We start from the raw sequence: 17,542 nt of genomic DNA on the forward strand, positions 1-17,542 counted from the left end.
AGCGCTTGATTTCTCTCACTCTTCTGTTCTCCTTCCTACCCACCTCAACCCACTGAAACAAGACTCCTCGGCGATGTCCTGCCCGCTGTCTTTCTGTGAAGGCTGGTATAATTTTACAGCATTTGATGCTAAGAAGTAATGTTATACAGGTAAAGTTTACAGGCTACGATCCCATTCCTCCTTCCTGACCCCGTGCTGCTCATCCTCTTATGCCGCAGCCCTGCGGTGACCTGCAAGGGCAGACCCAACACCATTATGAAGATCCAGCGGGATAACAAAGCTTTGCCTGCAAGCGTCTCGCTGCCAAATCAGGACATGGGATTGGGTTCAACAGGCTTTCCGCTGCCACCAAAAGCCTGCCCGCCCCGCAGGCCTGCCCACGCTGATGACACTGAGGGACAGATGGGACTTGTCCAAAGTCTCTCTGTGTATCAAAAAGAACTCAGGTAACCTCAGCGGTGAAACGGTAGTCCGTCTCTTGCAGACTTTCGCAGGCTGGCATGTTTTGTCATGTGCGCCTACCGCAGAGATCTGTGGAAAACTACCATTAAAAAACAGGGACTGGACGAGATCCAAACAAGTCATATCATCAGTTACATTTAGATGATCCCTGACAGACATTGTTCACATGCTCTCAAAAAGACATCCCCATCCCTGCAAAGATGGGGACTCCTTTATTGAGAATTTGTTCCAGGATTTAAGTCTTCTTATAATTGGAAAGTTTTTCCAAAGATCTGATCCAAGTCTCACTTGATTCAAACCAACACAAGGACTTCTTGTCTGCTCACGGTGGCTACAGAGGGCAGCTGATCACTGTCCTTTCTGCAGCACATGTACAGAGCAGAGCCCTCTCTCCATCGAGCTCTCGCAGGTTAAACAAAACCATCCTTTTCACCTTTCCCCAGGAGTTTCTACAGCCATAGTTATTTTTCCTCTCCTCTGGACAACATCCAATTTTTTTTGCTAATAATTTGAGGCAGCCAAAATAAGCACATAAAAAGCCCAGTGCTGATGATCATGAAGTTATGGCAATATTGGTGATGACTCGATCGGCCCCACATCCGCCGGTCAGGTTTGTTTAACAGCCTAATCTCATCCTGGGCTGATGCAGCCCCGGCCAAAGCAGCAGGAAGGAAACAACAAGGGCAGGACCCTCTTCCAGCACGTGAGCCCATGAGTCACCCAGCCTCTCCTCCCACAGCCAGCTCCGGTCTCCCACGGGTGCCGAGCATGGTTACTGCTGGGCCAACAGCTACGGCAGAAGAATCACACTGGTCACACAGCGACAAATGCTGAGACACCAACAGACCATCCCCTGGAGGCACCACCACTGTGCCCACACTGCAGATGCTGGGCTGGAGCATCCGGCAAAGCTGGCGGGGAAGGAGAAGCTGCTTTCCTGCTTGGCAGCATGGCAAAGCGCTTGCCCCCTCGTACACAGGGTGTGTGAGGACAGCGAACTGGAAATGACTGCTCGAGTTCTGTGCCATCCTCCACACGGGCCGCTCGCGACACGGGACACTGGACGGCCTCAGCATCACACGGTTTGAGAAATCCTGTTTGCTTTTGTCTTACAATCAGCTTAGAAGTAACAAGGAAAAAGGCTACCAACAAAACAGCAATGATTTTTAACGTTAGACTGTTATCCAGCTGACCCAACAGAAAAGCTTCTTGTTGACTGTGACAGATATCAACAAGATGATCTAGAAAATGATGGACAAGTTGCCTTGACTATTCTGCACACGTTAGACAAGATGAGGAAACACTGGAGCGTTTCCTCAGATAAACAATGAGACTCCAGAAAGATGAGAGACTTGAGGAAAAAGACAGGGAGCTGCTACGATCAGAACAGCAATTCTCCTATTTTAGATGTAGAAAATAACACGAGGAACGCACAGATTGTGGAGGGACAAACATTCACATTTCTGCAGCTGCAATTACTTGGGTCTCACAGGCAGGTTCAATGTGAGACCAGTTTCAGCTGAGACGGGTCCTGTTCCTGGGTGGAACAGCACGACTTTTTAAGGCTTTGGGATTTATGATTATTTTAGAGTCGACTGTCCATTGCTCTGCATTCCTCCATGAAGCTGTACTTCTATAGAACTAAGGATTTCTTCACTGCTGTGTGTTCTCACGCACCCTCGCACCCGCAGGAGCGGCTCCACGCACGCCAAGGGGTGAGGTTTAAAATAACCCACGAGGGAAAAACAATGCTGGAGGCACGGAGGGAAGCCATCGTGGGTGCGTTAAATTCAGAGCGGCGACGCCAGCCTGCCTCGCCCGCTCGGGCTGTTTGCGTTCGTCTCGCTGCTCTGCCCCACCGCCGCCGCTGCGGCGGGGCCCCGGCGGGAGGCTGCACCCCGGGCCCCGGCCGCGTCCCTGCAGGCCAGGCAGCAGCTGAACCGGCAGGACGGAGGCCGCTCACCCCGCGGCCGCCTCCTCGGAACCCGCCCCAGCCCCAGCCCCACACTGCGTGTCCCCCCGGGGCTCCCCTCGTCCCCCTCCCGCCCCGCACCGAGCCCGCCGGCGCTGTTGCCATGGTAGCCTCGTCACTTCCGGCGCGCGGCCGGGGCGTCGCGGACCGATGACGCGCTAGGCCCCACGCTTCCGGTGGCGCGGGCGGGGAGAGGGGCCGGGGCCGGGGCCGCCGCCATGGGCGCCGCCCGCGATGCGGAGCAACAGCCGGGACCACCGGGCGAGGAGGGCCTGGGCGGCGCCGAGGAACAGCTGGTCAGCACGGTGAGGCGGGGCGCCGGGACCGGGACCGGGGCCGGGGCCGGGCGGGCGGCAGGCGGGCCGCGGCTGACGCGTGTGTCCCGCAGAGCCCCTGGAACATCATGATCAAGCACCGGCAGGTGCAGCGGCGCGGCCGGCGCTCCCAGATGACCACCAGGTACCGACCGGGCCAGCGGGGAGCTGGGCCGGGGCGGGGCGGCGATGGGGGAGTCCGGGCCGGCCAGACCCCGGGGAGAAGGTCGAACAGAGGGACTGGGCTGCACCGGGCACCAGACCGGAGGGGACGATCTGGGCTAGCCCAGAGCGAGGCAGGGGATGGCTTGCTCCCCGCCCCCGCCTGACTCCTTCGCCTTCAGCTTCACGGATCCAGCCGTGTCCATGGACCTGCTGCGAGCTGTCCTGCAGCCCAGCATCAACGAGGAAATCCGGGGTGTCTTCAACAAGTACATGAAGGTGAGACCCCCTCCCATCACGGGCTGCGTATGGAGAGCTCAGCTCCCAGGCACCACGCGAGGCTGTCGTGTCTTTCTTGTGGCCACCAGTGTGTGGGCGCAGCGTGGGAGTCAGGCCCCTGTGCCTGCCCCAACACTGCCAGGCTGCTCAGGCTCTAACCCTCTCTTGCCGCCTCCTCTCCAGTTTTTCCAGAAGGCAGCGATCAACGTGCGCGATAATGTTGGGGAGGAGGTAGACCCAGAGCAGCTCATCCAGGAGACCTGCCGGAGCTGCCTGGAGCAGGTGGGTGCTAGCAAGGGGCTCTGCTCCTTCAACAGAGTCTGACACCTGGCCGACCAGAGCAGCCTGGCTAGGACGTGTCCTTCTTAATGGCTTTGCCATTAGCCAAGGCAGGGAGACATCCGTAGCCCTTGTGTGGTCGCTGTGCTTGGCTTCATTCTCACTGGGAAGAGGGGAGCAGTCAGGGCCGGGCAGCTCGTGCCGCTGCTTTCCACTGCTGCTGTCGGGACGTGTCACATGGCTGGAGCCTCCACAGAGATTGGCCCCTGTCGGAGAGTCTTGGGGGGGGGGGGGGGGGGGTAGGCAGGGTTTTTTTCTTTTACATCTTACTTTTGTGCCAGTTGCCCAGAATTTATCATGCTCAGATTGTGCTTTTGCATCTCACCATCTGTGAAAGTGCTGCATGGTGGCACTCTGAAAGCAGAGCTGTTACAGGGCTTTCAGGTAGATACACGGACGTGGGGGTTGCTGGCAGGTCCCTCTCTGGACCCTTCTTTCTCTTCCTGCAGGCCAAACTGCTGTTCTCTGATGGCAAAAAGGTTGTTCCCAGGTTGCCCCACGAGCAGGCAGTACCAAAGGTAAAAGTTGTTATTGTTCCCAGAGGCTTGCATGACTTGTAAGAGCTGGGAGAAGGAGGAGAAAGGTTGGAATTGCTTTGTTCTCTGCCTCTTCTTGTCCATTCAGTGCGCTAGCAAGGAGGCAGAGCTGGGGGTTGTTAGGCTAGGAGGGAGCAGTACCTGCAGGGCAAGGAAAATCCCAGGCACAGTTGCTGCTTGTTGCAGTTTGGTGCTTCTCACTGAGACGGGGTGGGGTCGGCGTTTCCCTGCACATTTTTTCTGCTCTCTGCTTCGAGCACAGCACAGGAAAGAGCAGCTGGCTGGATGCGTGGGGCCCTGCCCGCCTGGCGGGGAGAAAGGCCCTGCTCATCCCACTGCCATTCCTCTTCCAGCGTGCCCGACAGGTGGATGAGGAGCTGAATCGTCGAGGGAGCCCTGTTCCCAAAAAGGTAGGAGAGTTTTCTGCACAAGGGATTTTATGTTTCAGGAAGCCTGCTACTCATTCCTGACCATTCCCACAGTATGAGCATGTGCAGGTCCACGGCAGCTTTTGGGATGCCTTGGAGGTGCTCACTCTTGTGCCAGCCAGCTTTTCTCCTTGTGACAAAAATGGCAGCTTCCCTGGGAAGGGGAAGGTAACCGAGAGGGTTCTCTCGGCCTGCACAGCTGAGTCACTGAAGGATTTCTTCCTTGCAGAGAAAGGGGCGGCCTCCAGGACAGAGCCTGTCGAATGATCGTGGGGTCTCAGGCATGGCTGCGTGAGTATGGGTCCTGCACTAGAGCCCTTATTTTGGGAGGGCAGGGGGGGGAAATGAGGCTGCCCAAATGAGGGGTACAGAAACCCCACGGTCTCCTTCCCCTCCTGCAGAAAGGAGAGGTGCAGGGGAGCGCCAGAGGACAGGCAGGAGGGATTTAGGTTGAGGTGTTCCCCCAGGAGGCAAAGACCTTCAAGGGAGCAGTTTTAAACAGACCTAAAGGGGTGAAAAGGTCTCGGTGGACCATTCAGAGTGAGCAGTGTGAGACACGGGTGTCGGTGGGATCTTGGCAGCCAGGGAGAGCAGAACATGCAGCAAAGATGAGGGTCTGGAGCTGGGCACCGTAGGAGAATGGAGGGTGTGAACGAAAGCAGGTCTGGAAGGGCTGGGCCTCAATCCCTGCTGCTAGTGCCACGGTGGTGACTGCGCTGGTCCCACAGGGACTCATTCTTACAGCATTTTCCTTCCCCTCAGGTGGAAGCTCAAAGCCTCTGAGCCTGTGAGGAGGGATGGACCAAAGGTATTGGCTGGCCAACACTGCTGGGCTCACCCTCTCCTCCCCTTTGCTTCTGCCAGCAGAGCCCTACTGCTGTGGGAGCAGAGGACAGCGCCGGGAGCTGTGCTCTGCCCTGATGGGCTCCTGCAGCGCAGGAGAGAAGCAAGAAGAGGAGCGAAGTGCCTGGAGGCCTTTGCTTGTCTCCCCCAGGCACTTTAGCCTGTAGCTCTGCGGTGTGGTGCCACTGTTAGGAGACCTGGGGGAGAGCAGTGGTAGCCAGGAGGATCCCACAAGTGTTTCCCATGAGGGAAACTGTTTAGATCAGCTAAGAGGGAACGTAACTTCCCTCCTCTGCAGAAGTCCGGAGGTCTGTGGCCAGCTCCCTCCCTCCCAGGCCGGGGGCGGTTCCAAGGTTCCCCGTCAGAGAGCTGAGGCTCGTGGAGCATGGGCCAGCAGCAGCTTCATTTCTAATGTTGCCCCTTTTCCAATTGCTCTGTAGTGGGATCCATCCCGACTGACTGAAACCACAACCTTTGTGCTGGGATCTCGAGCAAACAAGTAAGGAATGGCCCTGTTGATGGAGGGTGGTGTCTCCAAGGCAGGAGCCCGTAAGACTCCTCCCGTCACTTCGCTTCTCTGCCTTGAAAGCAGCAGGAAGGGCTTGGGGAGGAGAGGAGGTGTCCCCGTACTACCGTGGCTGACCTCCACACCGGTGTAATACCCTTTTGTGTTCCTCTTTCAGAGCTCTCGGGATGGGAGGAACAAGAGGGCGACTCTACATCAAGCATCCCCACCTCTTTAAGGTCAGATGCCGCTGCAGGACGCTTCCTCCTTCGGGGTTTGCTCAGAAACGGTTTCTGATGGGAATCGGGAGCGTGTGCTTCGGCTGGCTTGTTTTCTTCCTCCCCCACACCCTTGTTTGTTACCTCAGAGCACGTACACACGCGGTCCGGCTAGCACACTGGAACATAAGTTAATGGCTTAGCGCAGCCTCCAAGGTGGTGGGTTTGCCCAGAGCCAGGGCTCAAGGTCGGAGAAAGAGCAGGCAGAGCTGAGCCCTCCGTGCCGGTAGCCCCCAGTGGGCAGCACCGCCTGGGGAGGGAGCAACGTGCCGGAGCAGGGCGCAGCGTCCCAGCAGGAGGGTGGTCAGAGCGGAAGGTCTGTTGCCTGTGTTCAGCTAGGTCCTTGCTGCTTTATTGCAGTACGCAGCCGACCCGCAAGATAAGCACTGGCTGGCAGAGCAGCAGCACATGAGGGCCACTGGGGGAAAGATGGTGAGTACGCCCAGGCTCGCGGCTCCTGCAGCTGGCAGGAACCGCGCAGAGACCCACCGCAGGGCTAGGACGGGCGGAGGAGCGGCGAGCCAGGCCGCGGGCGGCACGCTGCGGGAGAGGTGGCTTCGGCAGGAGGCTAGGGAGGCAGAGGCGCTGCTGGGGCACGGCGGAGCTCTGTCCGCTGCCCCTCGGGATTTGGGTGAGGGCGAGTAGCCGCGGGCCAGGAGATGCAGCCAGCTCTGGGCCGGCCGGGGACAGGGGACGCAGCGTTGCCCTCGCCGCCACCGGAGCGGGTGCACGGCCGCCCTGAAATGTCCCCCCCGCCTTGTGCTGCAGGCCTACCTCCTCATCGAAGAGGACATTCGGGATCTGGCTGCCAGTGACGATTACAGGTAAGGACTGAAGCACGGGTGCTGAGCCTGGGGCTGCTGCCCTGGGGGGCTTTCACCATGCCCACCCTCGCAGAGGGGCCCCATACTGGAGGGGCCCTGCTCAGTGCCGGTTGGGGGACTCGGTGCCAAGGGCTAGGTGTTGGTTGGGGAGTTGGTACCGGAGGTCCATGGTTGGGTGCCAGGGTTCGGTGCTGGCTGGGGGTCTGTAGTGGGTGCAGGGGTCCATGGTGGGCACAGGGGGTTGGGCTTTGGTGCTGGCTGGGGGTCCGTGGTGGATGCAGGGCTCTGTGGTAGGTGCCGGGGTTTGGTGCTGGTTGGGGATCTGTGGTGGGTGCTGGGGGTTGGGGTTCGGTGCTGGCTGGGGGTCCGTGGTGGGTGCAGGGGTCTCTGTCTCACTCCTTCTCTCCCCAGGGACTCCGTCGACCTGCGGCTGGAGGAGCTGAAGCCGTTCGTCCCGCCGGCGTGGATGACGGAGAAGATGCAGAAGCACATGGAGACGCTTCGCCGCGGGGGGGACGCGCCGCCTCCCGAGGGTCCCCCCGAGTCCTGAGGGCCCCCCCCAGGCCCCCAATAAAGCCGCTTCGCACTCGTCTCCACCGCCTCCTGGGGCCGGGGGGGTGTCTGGCCCTTTAAGGGCCCGCCGGGACCCGCGGCTCCGCCTTGCGGGGTCAATGGCCAATCGCCACCTTTCCGCGGCGCCGCCTGGTAACCAATCGGCGGCCGACCGGCAGTTACCGTGGCAGCCGCATCTCCGACGAGCGGCGATTGGCCGGCTCGAACGGAGCTGCGAGCTGATTGGCGGAGGGGACGCACGTTGGAAACATTCAAACGGGGCGCGGGCGCGGGGCGGGACCGGACGGGACGGGGCCGCCGTAGCGGAGAGTGTCCTGCACCGCACCGGGATCGGGACCGGGCCGCACCGCCGGAGAGACCCCTGCACCGCCGTTCCGGACCGGAGAGCCCGGACCGCCGCTCGGCACCGGGAGAGCCGCAGGGGGGACCGGGTCCTGCGCCGCGGGCGGGCGAGAGGGAGGGAGCGGAGCCCCGTGCGGCGCCGCCCGGGAGCGGGAGCCGCGGCCAGCGCCCGTGAACCGCCGGGCAGCGGCTGCCGGAGGCGGGTGCGTCGCCCAGCGCCCCCGGGAGCCGCCATGGCCTCGCAGAACGCCGACCCCGCCGCCGTGCCCAGCGCAGCCGCCCGCAAAGCGGCCGAGGCGGGGGCCACGCCGGCCCGCGGCTCGGTGGGGAAGAGGTGAGCTGGGGCCGGGAACGGGGCTGGGGGCCGGGGGCAGCCCCGCCGGACCGGACCGGTAACGTGTGCTTCCCCCGCAGGCTGCAGCAGGAGCTGATGGCGCTCATGGTGAGTGGGGTCCCGGCGGGGGGGGGGGGGGTCGGGGTCCCGGGGCCCGCCGGTGGGTGGGGTGTCCCGGGCCGCCCTGACGCACTGCCCCTGCAGATGTCCGGTGACAAAGGCATCTCCGCCTTCCCCGAGTCCGACAACCTCTTCAAGTGGATCGGGACCATTGACGGTGCCGCCGGCACGGTGAGCGACAGGGACACCGGCTTGGGAGGGGGCGGGGGGGGCTCCCTGGCCCCGCTCCCCCCGGCTGAGGGCGGTTTCAGTCCCATCCTGTCCCCCCTGCCCCCAGCTGGGGCTCCCCCTGCATCTCAGGGGCTGGGGCTGCCCCCCCCCCCCCGCTCCAGGCTGTGGCCCCCGGCCCTGACTTTGCCCCCCCCCCCCCCCCCAGGCCTACGAGGAGCTGCGGTACAAGCTGTCGCTGGAGTTCCCCAGCGGGTACCCCTACACCGCGCCCACGGTGCGGTTCCTGACGCCCTGCTACCACCCCAACGTCGACACCCAGGGCAACATCTGCCTCGACATCCTCAAGGACAAGTGGTCGGCCCTCTACGATGTCCGCACCATCCTGCTCTCCATCCAGAGCCTGCTGGCAGGTGGGGCCCGCAGCCCCGCTGCAGGGGGGTCCTGGGGGGCAGGGGGGGGTGCTGGGGCTGCCCCCACAGCGCTGGGCAGCGGGGCTCAGGGGTCCAGGGCACCCTACCTGCTGACCTAGTCCCTGTCCCCAGAGCCGAACATCGAGAGCCCCCTGAATACGCACGCTGCCGAGCTCTGGAAGAACCAAGTCGGTGAGTGGCCCCCCCTTCACCCCCCACCCCCGGGGTGGGCAGCAGCGCAGCCCCCTGACCCCGCTGCGTCCTGCTGCCTGCCTGGCTCTGTGGCTGCCCCGTGACCCTCAGCCCCATGCCCTCCCTCTCTCCTCAGCCTACAAGAAATACGTGCGGGAGACATACGCCAAGCAGGCCAAGAGCCAGGAAACCTGACCCACGCCGCCGCCTCTCCCTGTTGTGCTTGGGTCCCTGCCCGCTCCCTGTCTGGCCGCTCCCCCCGGCTTTCTGTATCATAGGCTGTTTTTAAATTAATTTTGCAGTATGAGCCACGGTTAATGTATAAATAAATGCATGTTTATAACTTCTCCTGGGGCTTTCACTGCAGCCCGGCGCCCCATGAGTGCCCGGAGGCACCTTCTCTGGGTCAGCCCGGCCCCAGGGTCCAGACAGTGCCGCTGTGAGCGTGGGCAGGAAGGGAGGGACGCTGACGCCCGTGGGGTAACAGGGGCTTTATTAACACTTGGGGTGCCTGGAGCTCGTCCTTCTTCCCTCCACAGGGTGGGAGCAGCCCCCAGCATTGCCTGCCTGGTGGGGTAATGCAGCGCTCTGTTCCCTGCTCTGTGATGCCTGAGTGGGCATGGGGGGTGCCAGCCCTGCCACCTTCTCTCCTGCCCCCCAGTCAGAGGACCCTGCAGCAGTGCCCAGCGTCAGACCCCTCCCGAGCCGCCCCAGCTGCAGGGGCTGCAGTGCCGCCCGTTCCTGCCGGCTGCGTGGCCTCCACCGTCCATGGCAGGATGTTGGCTCTGCTCTCCATCTCCACCAGCGTGGCTCTCACCTGCTCAATCTCTTCCTCCAGGCGTGGGGTGGCCGGGGGCTGCGCAGGACCCCCCCCTCGCCGGCTTCCCTTGCGGCTGGGCAGCCCCTGGCTCCCCAGCCCAGTGCGCAGCAGGGTTGTGCCCCCCCCCTGCACGGAGAAGAGCTGGCAGAGGTGGTGGGCTTGGCGCAGATCCTGCAGGAAGAGCTCCAGGGCAGAGAGGAAGAGCACCCACAGCCTCTCCAGCTCCCGCCGCTCCTCGGGGCTCGCTGATGCCTGCCGCAGCCCTGCCAGCAGCGTGTGTTGTAGCCCTGTGGGATGAGGGGCACTGAGCTGGGGCAGCCCCGGAACCCTTCCACCAGCCCTGCTGTAGGTGCAAGGGGGACACCACAGCCGCCGTCTGGTGCAGCAGCCCCCTCCTTACCGGTGCTGAGGTCGCGGGCCTCCGCGCTCCTTCTGCGCCGCTCCTCTCGCAGCCGGGGGCTGTCGGCGCTGCCCCCGAGCTGCAGCACCAGCAGCCGGTGCCCGGCCGTGGCCTTGCAGAGGGCAGCCTGGGCTGCTGCGCATGTCCCTGCTGCCCCCGGCATGCGGCGCGCATCCCCTCTCCCTGGTGCCATCGTGTCCTGTGAGGATGGGGCAGGGTCAGGCCCCTCCGTGGTGTCCCCTGGCTCTCCAGGGGGGTCAGCTCCTCTGTGCTGCTGCACCGTGGGGATGACAGTCTTGAGACGTGCCCGTGTGTCCCTCCAGCTGCAAGGTGGTGGTCTCACTGTCTCTCCCTGGCCCCTACCCACCCCAGCCTGGGGAGCGTCCCCCCTTGTCCCCCTAGTGCGCTCCTCCCCAGCTGGAGAGGCTGCACGGAGCCGCTGCAGGTCCCCAGGGAGCAGTGATGCATGGTGGGCTGGTACAGGCTGTCCAAGTACACAGACTCCAGCATCGCCTTGACCCTGCAGGGAGGGGGTTGCTGCTGCTGCCCCCCCTCCCCCAACCTTCTAGGGAGGTCCTCTGTGCCTTCTGGGTGGGACATGGGGGTCCTGAGTGGGTAGGAAGTGGTGGCTCCTTAGATCCCCTGTGGTCCCGTAGCAGGCAGGAGCAGATGCCCAGGACTCCCAGAGCTTTGCTGCCCACTGGGACCCGCAGGGGCCGTGCTCCCTCGCCCACTGGCATGTGAATTGGCTGCTCCGCATGGAAAGTCTGAGCTCAGCGCTGGCACCCGCCCAGCAGCCCGTGGGAACCACGGTCCCACACTGCCCCTGCGCCCCACTGGCACAGCCCCGTGGGGTGAGCCCAACCAGCACGAGGCACCCATCCAGATGTGTCCACCCTGGGGAGCGGTGCAGGGGGCATGGTGCTGTGGCCCCCTCCCCACACAAACCCAGTGAATTTCCACACCAGCAGCTCAAGCCTTTCCTCTTTTATTGAGGCTCAGACTGAAACTGCATGCGACAGACTGGAGGAAAAGCTCGGCCGCCAGCAGCAGGGCAAGACTGGAGCCCTGGCGTAGGGCAGGGTCCCAGCCAGTGTGGGCGGCCGGGGGCCGGGTGCTGCAGAGCTGCTGCTCCCTGGATGGTGGTGGTGGAGCAAGGCTGGGTGCAGCGGCCGGCCCGAGGAATGTCTGGTACCTTACTGCACACCTTCCATCATCTTCAGGAACTCTGCAAGAGAGCGGCACCCTCAGCCCACGGCCCTGCCCGGGGCTCACAGCACAGGGGCTTGGCCGGGACCATCACTCACCATCGAAGTCGATGCGGCCGTCGTTGTTCTTGTCTGAATCCTTCATCAGATCCTCTATGTCCTCCTCGGTGACGTGCTCCCCAGTTGCCCTCAGGATCTCACCCAGCTCCTCGATGTCAATGAACCCATCCGCGTTTCTGCAGGAGGGTGAGGGCAGGATGTGGCCCCACTCACCCCTGTGGGCAGGATGGGCAGGCATCGCCCCCCCACTCACCGGTCGAAGACACGGAAGCAGTTGGCCAGCTCCTCCTCAGACTTGCCCTTGGCGTCCTCCTTCATCTGGCGCACCATCATCACCAGGAACTCCTCGAAGTCGATGGTGCCGCTGCCTGCGAGGAGGAAGAGGAGTGCGGGTCAGGCTGCCCATCTGGTGCCCACCGCCCACCACCCACCACCGAGGGCTACTCACCATCCTCGTCCACCTCCTCTATGATGGCGTCCAGCTCCTCCTTGGTGGGGTTCTGCCCCAACATCCTCATCACCGTCCCCAGCTCCTTGGTGCTGATGTCCCCGCCGCCATCCGCATCAAACATGTCAAAGGCGGCCTTGAACTCTGTGGGGAAGGGCGTGGGTCAGGGCTGGGCAGCGGGATGGGGCCCACAGCAGCGGGACAGAGCCTGGCCCCGTGCCTTGGCAGGGTCTGGCCCCTCTCCCCACCGCCCCCGCGCTCACCCGCGATCATCTCCTCGCTGAGGAAGGCGCGGGCTTCCGCCTGCTGGTCTGTCTGCAAGGCAAGGGAGCGGGGTCACCGCGGCTGCCGGCATCGTGCCTGGGAGCCCCTCGCACAGTGCCACCCCAGGGGTGCGGGGAGAGCCCCTGCCCAGCTGGAGGACACTGCCGTGTCGGGGCAAGCCACGGCCCCCAGCAATCTCCGCAGCTCCGGTGCCACCCGGGTGCCTGCGAGGGCAGTGGGCTGCAGGCAGCCGCCTGCCCCGGGGTCCACTGCCAGCCAGGGGGGCTCCGTGGCGCAGGGGCCACGGTCCCCTTGTGCAGCCTTGGCATCCCAGGCACGCAGTGCTATTTTTGGGATCTCCTCGATTCCCCTTATAGGGATCAGTGGGGCCGCAGCCACCGGCACCTGTCGGCCCCGATCGAGTTTCTCCTGGAGGCGCGGGCCGGCTGCGTAGCCGGCAGCGATGCCGTGTCGCATGACCCAGCGCTCGGCTTTCAGCCACCCCCTGCCACCGCCACCTCTGTGCAGCCCTGAGTTCCAGCCAGGGCTCAGCCAGCGTCTCCGGGCTCCCGTGCCCCTTGGGCAGCCGTGCGGTTCTCCCACGGGGCCCTGCACTGCCCCAACACCTCCCTGCCGTCGCCCACCCCGGTCAGCCCAGCCCCGGGAACCGTCTGCCCACCGACATCTGCAGAGACACCTCGGCAGCCCAGATCCCCTGGGCGCATGCGGTGCCCGATGCCTCTTGCCCTACTGGGTCTCTCCCCGGCACGCAGCACATGGCATGCGGCATGCAGCACGCGGCAGCATGAGGGCTCTTACCATTGAAGGCATTTCTGCTGCTTCCCTCCCCCAGGGAGTCACCAGCTCCTGCAGCAGAAGACCCCAGAAGCTCGCTGGTGCCCCTGGTACCCCAATTTGTAGGGTCCCTGCCGTGCAACGTGCCCCCAGCTGCTGGCCCCCCCCAGCCCCGGCAGCCTATCAGCTCCCCAGCAGCAATCCGGCCCCGCTCATTGGCAATGGGTGCATTTTACCTAATTTAGCCAAAGCGCTATTGGCCAAGAGCTGTGGATTAAACGTGGGTCTGAAGCTGGGATAGAAATTCAAGCCCTCCGGGGAGGGACACAAGAGCCTTGGCAGGAGGACAGCTCTGCCCCCCCTGCAGCAACACCCCCCAAGGCAGCTCAGCAAGGAGAGGGTTAAAAATAGCCCCGGAGCCGCCAGCATCACCCAGACAAGGGGGCCACGGCTTCCCCCTACCCGAGCTGTCTGCCCCGGCACTGCTGGCACAGACCATTGCCCGCTCCGCTGCCGAACCCACAAGCCCTGCCTGGGACAGGTTCCCAGCATGGGGCTGGTCTCCCCCTGCGGCGTCCCCTCCCTCACTCCCTCCCGCAAGACCCCGGGGGCTCCAGCCTCACCCCGCCACCTCCAGCCCCCTCCCTTCACCCCCATTTTCTGCTCGGGTGGGCCGGGGGAGAGCTGCGTTGCAGCACCCTGCCCGAGACGAGTAAGGGGCACCTGGGTGGTCCCTGGGGCACAAAGCCCCTGAGGGGACACGGCACATGCCCCCCTGTGGTACTGGGTCCCCGGTGCCATTGGCACCCGGCTTCCAGGCCCGGAAAAGCCCCCATCTTTCCATGTTTCTGGTAGAATGGGAAATCTGCCCGGGCATCTCCTTGAAGGTTCTGCCCTCGCACACTGCAGCCCACACCAGCCACCTTTGTCAGGACCTGGCCAGGGGCTAGTGGCTTTGGGAATGTGCTGGCCAGGTGGGCTGTGCCCCAAGGGGGTTGCACGGGGGCTGCAGCGGGGTCAGGCTGACAGCACCCTGTCCCACAAGGTCCCAACGCCAGGGACATCCAGGAGGTTCCCCGGCTCCTGGTTTTGCCGGGACCCCCATTCCCCGGTGGGAGCTGGGGACAGGGTCCCACCCTGCCTGGAGGGCTGGGCAAGCTTTGGGGCCCCCCAGGCACTGGGTGCAGAAGCCCCCACAGACCCAACCGTGCTCAGGGGAGCGCAGGGATCCCCGTCCGAGCCCAGGCAGGGTGCAGGGTGCCGGAGCAGGGCGCAGCGACGAGCAGGGGCAGAGCGATGGCAGCAGCTGGGCCGGTTCCTCGATATTAATAGACATTCCCAAGAAAGCGGCGAGGAGGGAGCGGGTGCGGTGCCAAATAAAGCCGGGCGAGCGGCCGGGGTGCAGCCCAGCCGCACGGGGTGCGTGGAGAGGGCGGCGGGGTGCCAGGGCAGCCCAGGGGACGTCCCGGGGTTTGGGAGTCCCGCGGTATGGGGGTCCCAAGGTAGCCGGACCCCCGGCCCCTCAGTGCCGGGGTGCGGGGCTCCAGTGGCCCCAGGCGGGTGGACCCGGGGCCCTGCCAGGACGGCCCGGGGAGGGGACAAGGGGAGCGGGGACCGGGTGCGCTCGGGCAGGCGCCCGGCTCGGCCCGGGCAGGGGCGGGCGGCGGAGGGCAGGGACTGCGGGATGCGCCGGGCAGCCCTGCCCTGACCCGGGCCGGGCCGGGCCGGCGCCGCCGCCGCGATCCGGGTTCCCGGCGGAGGCGGAGCCGCGCGGGGAGGATCCCGGGACGAGCCGCGGCGGAGCGGCCATCGCTCGGCACCGCCCGGCTCGGCACGGCGCGGCCCGGGCCGGGCCAGCACGGTACGGACCGGGCCGGGAGCGCCCGCGGCGGGGACGCGGCTGCACCGGGCCGGGGGCGGGAGCGGGAGTGGGGCCGGGGGTGGGGGGGTCCCGGGGCCGGGGGGTCCCGCGGACGGGCTGTCCTAGCCCAGGCCTGTGCGGCGCCCTCGGCCGCCGGCGTGGCGGGCGGCCCCCGGCCCCCTGCCCGTCCCGCCGCGCTGGGGCAACCGGGCCTGACCCCTCGCTTCGGCAGCTGGGCCGGACGGGATGGCCGCCCGCATCCTGCACCGCCTGCGGCACGCGCTGGCCGGCGAAGGCGGCCGGGAGGAGCGGGCGTGCGGCGGCTCCGAGGCCGAGGACTTCCCGGAGAGCTCGGAGCTGGAGGACGACACGGAGGGGCTGTCGACGCGCCTCAGCGGCACCCTGAGCTTCACCAGCCACGAGGAGGAGGAGGAAGAGGAGGAGGAGGATGGTGCTGGAGACAAGCTGGGGGAGCCACCGCAGCCGACCGGCACAGCAGCGGGCGCAGAGGACGGAGGCAGGTGCTGGGGCCCGTGCGATGGGGGGCCCGGGCAGCCGGGGCAGCAGCACCCTGGGGGGGACCCAAGCGATGGTGGGGGCCGGCGGCCCAGAGATGTCGGGGCGCTGGCAGAGCCCCGTCCCCACGACGGGTGGGCTGACACCCCTCTCCTGGTGCAGAGTGGGGCCCCGCGGCGGAGCGCCCCGGCGGCAGCCTGCTAACCCGGCAGCTGCAGGAGCTGTGGAAGAAATCGCGGGGCAGCCTGGTGCCCCAGCGGCTGCTCTTCGAGGTCACCAGCGCCAGCGTGGTCAGCGAGCGCTCCTCCAAGTACGTGGTGAGTGAGCCCGGCGGGGCTGGGTGGACACAGAACGGGCACAGGGGTGGGCGTGGGTCCTGCTTCATCCTGGGGCAGAGGTCCCATGGGGCTGGCGCTTATTTCTCTCTGTCTTTCCCCGTGCTGCTTGGACGGTGCTGGCGGCTCAGATGAGCCTCAGGTAACTATTGCCGACGGGTGCTGTGGCGGCCCAGCCTGCTCCCCCCCTGCCTGGGCAAAGGCCCCCGTGGCCCCTCTGCGGCCACACACCCGGCTCTGCCCGGCCCCGCGGGAGCAGCGTGCCCGCGGCACCGCCCTGACGCCTGGCTCCCCCACAGCTCTACACCATCTACCTGATCCGCTCCGGCCGGTTCGACAAGGCCCCCGCCGCCATCGCCCGGCGCTATTCAGACTTTGAGCGGCTGAATCGCCGCTTGCGCTGCCGCTTCGGCTGCGACATGGCCGGCATCGCCTTCCCCAGGAAGAGGCTGCGCCGGAACTTCACCGCCGAGACCATCGCCAAGCGGAGCCGAGCCTTCGAGCAGTTCCTGTCCCACCTGCACTCCATCGCCGAGATCCGCCGCTCCCCCGAGTTCCTCGAGTTCTTCTTCCTGCAGGACCTGCAGGCTGCGCAGCGCCTGACCTGCACCGGCATGTACCGCGAAGCCCTGGCCACCTGGGCCAACGCCTACAGGCTGCAGGACCGGCTGGGGGTCTGCGGCTCCGGCCGCTTCCTCCTGACGCTGGCCGGGCTGGCCGTCTGCCACCAGGAGCTGGATGAGCTCTGCGAGGCCCACAGCTTCTGCGAGCAGGCGCTGCAGCTGCTGGAGGCCCAAGGCAGCCACCCACTGCTGGGGCCCTTCCTGCAGGCCCACGTCCACCTGGCCTGGAAGGTGGGCAAGGACAAGCGGCGCTCGGAGGCCCGGCTGCAGGACCTGCGGGAGGCCGGGCCGCCCCTGCAGCAGCAGCCCACCCTGAAGGAGTGCTTGATCAAGGAGCCTCTGGAGTGAGTGTCGTCCCACCGCCGCCACCCGCGCTGGCAGGAGGGCAAGGCGCCACGTGGGGCTCGTGCCCCGGGGCGGCCAGGAGCAGCGAGGGTGATGCTGTGGTTGGGGATGGGGCAGGGACGCAGCGCTGTGCTCCCGCAGGCAGCACGGCACGCGCCTGGGAGCTGCCTCGGAAATGCACTTTCTTTGTGGTTAGTCTGTCCCGCGGGGCCAGGCGCTCACCGGTGCTCGCCACCCGCGCCGGCACAGCTGGGAGCCAGCTCCCCCTCTGCGGGGGGCTTCTAGAGTGGACGGGACTTTAGCTGGGATATACTGGCACTGCGTTAAGGGAAGGCTTCTGGCAGGGTCCGGGGCTCTTGCCAGAAGCTTCCAGTAAAACCTATATAACAAAAAGGACTTTATTTAATAAAGTCTTGGTGGGAAGAAGATCAGGGCGCCTGCTGTGTCTGTTCAGCTTCACTTCCCCCAGGGCACCATCGGCAGGAAGCCTCAAGCCCCCCACCCTGAGGTGGGAGCTGCCTCCTCCCCTTTCCCTAGCTCCCAGCGGCTGGGCCCTCTCCCAAGCCCGGCCCTGGGAAAGAGACTGAGGGCGAGCAGAAGCAGCAACTGACAAGTGCCAGGGCACAAGGAGGGCAGGAGAAGTGAGAAGGGGAAGCCATGTGCCATGGTAGCACTTTCCCTTCCTGCGACCCAGCCTGCTGTGGAGGCAGAGCCCCCCCCCCCCCCCCCGTGCCCCTGGCGCTGCCCACCCTCCCCCTGCCAGGAGAGGCTCCCTCGGGTGAG

The 17,542-nt window shown here is 65.1% G+C and overlaps 4 protein-coding genes across 6 annotated transcripts in view; 2 read left to right on the plus strand and 2 right to left on the minus strand.

Annotated features, from left to right (window-relative positions):
• The window catches only part of LOC126045551 (uncharacterized), a 44,618-nt gene extending 35,187 nt beyond the window's left edge, over positions 1-9,431 (plus strand). The window contains 19 exon segments of the mRNA XM_049816853.1: positions 2,629-2,739; positions 2,823-2,893; positions 3,093-3,189; positions 3,373-3,471; positions 3,978-4,046; positions 4,418-4,474; positions 4,722-4,783; positions 5,255-5,300; positions 5,776-5,834; positions 6,019-6,079; positions 6,479-6,550; positions 6,887-6,942; positions 7,354-7,431; positions 7,433-8,191; positions 8,272-8,299; positions 8,396-8,482; positions 8,688-8,892; positions 9,025-9,084; positions 9,221-9,431. Coding sequence (XP_049672810.1) covers positions 2,653-2,739; positions 2,823-2,893; positions 3,093-3,189; positions 3,373-3,471; positions 3,978-4,046; positions 4,418-4,474; positions 4,722-4,783; positions 5,255-5,300; positions 5,776-5,834; positions 6,019-6,079; positions 6,479-6,550; positions 6,887-6,942; positions 7,354-7,431; positions 7,433-8,191; positions 8,272-8,299; positions 8,396-8,482; positions 8,688-8,892; positions 9,025-9,084; positions 9,221-9,279 — 2,112 coding nt within the window. The 5' untranslated portion in view covers positions 2,629-2,652 and the 3' untranslated portion in view covers positions 9,280-9,431.
• Positions 9,432-9,555: 124 nt separating this feature from the next.
• Positions 9,556-10,497, minus strand: LOC126045560 (regulator of G-protein signaling 9-binding protein-like). The gene is made up of 2 exons (XM_049816865.1): positions 10,305-10,497; positions 9,556-10,191 (listed from the first exon to the last, which is right to left on the minus strand). Exons 1-2 carry the CDS (start codon positions 10,495-10,497, stop codon positions 9,746-9,748), a joined length of 639 nt encoding a protein of 212 aa, XP_049672822.1. The 3' UTR covers positions 9,556-9,745.
• Positions 10,498-11,276: 779 nt separating this feature from the next.
• On the minus strand, positions 11,277-13,181 carry TNNC2 (troponin C2, fast skeletal type). The gene is made up of 6 exons (XM_049816866.1): positions 13,104-13,181; positions 12,284-12,335; positions 12,021-12,164; positions 11,826-11,940; positions 11,612-11,748; positions 11,277-11,532 (listed from the first exon to the last, which is right to left on the minus strand). Exons 1-6 carry the CDS (start codon positions 13,113-13,115, stop codon positions 11,501-11,503), a joined length of 492 nt encoding a protein of 163 aa, XP_049672823.1. The 5' UTR covers positions 13,116-13,181; the 3' UTR covers positions 11,277-11,500.
• A 1,903-nt stretch (positions 13,182-15,084) lies between these two features.
• On the plus strand, positions 15,085-17,173 carry SNX21 (sorting nexin family member 21). Of its 3 annotated transcripts, none has more exons than XM_049816857.1 (3): positions 15,085-15,461; positions 15,619-15,766; positions 16,091-17,173. In XM_049816857.1, the coding sequence occupies exons 1-3, from the start codon at positions 15,187-15,189 to the stop codon at positions 16,760-16,762; spliced, it is 1,095 nt and encodes a 364-aa protein (XP_049672814.1). In that variant the 5' UTR covers positions 15,085-15,186; the 3' UTR covers positions 16,763-17,173. The 3 variants fall into 3 exon arrangements, with proteins under 3 accessions (XP_049672814.1, XP_049672813.1, XP_049672815.1); XM_049816856.1 differs by having other exon boundaries at positions 15,085-15,457; positions 15,619-15,773; positions 16,091-17,172; XM_049816858.1 differs by having other exon boundaries at positions 15,294-15,461; positions 15,619-15,773.
• Positions 17,174-17,542: the final 369 nt, after the last annotated feature.

The sequence above is a fragment of the Accipiter gentilis genome, chromosome 14 (genome assembly GCF_929443795.1).
Source record: "Accipiter gentilis chromosome 14, bAccGen1.1, whole genome shotgun sequence".
In the NCBI taxonomy this organism is placed as follows: domain Eukaryota; kingdom Metazoa; phylum Chordata; class Aves; order Accipitriformes; family Accipitridae; genus Astur; species Astur gentilis.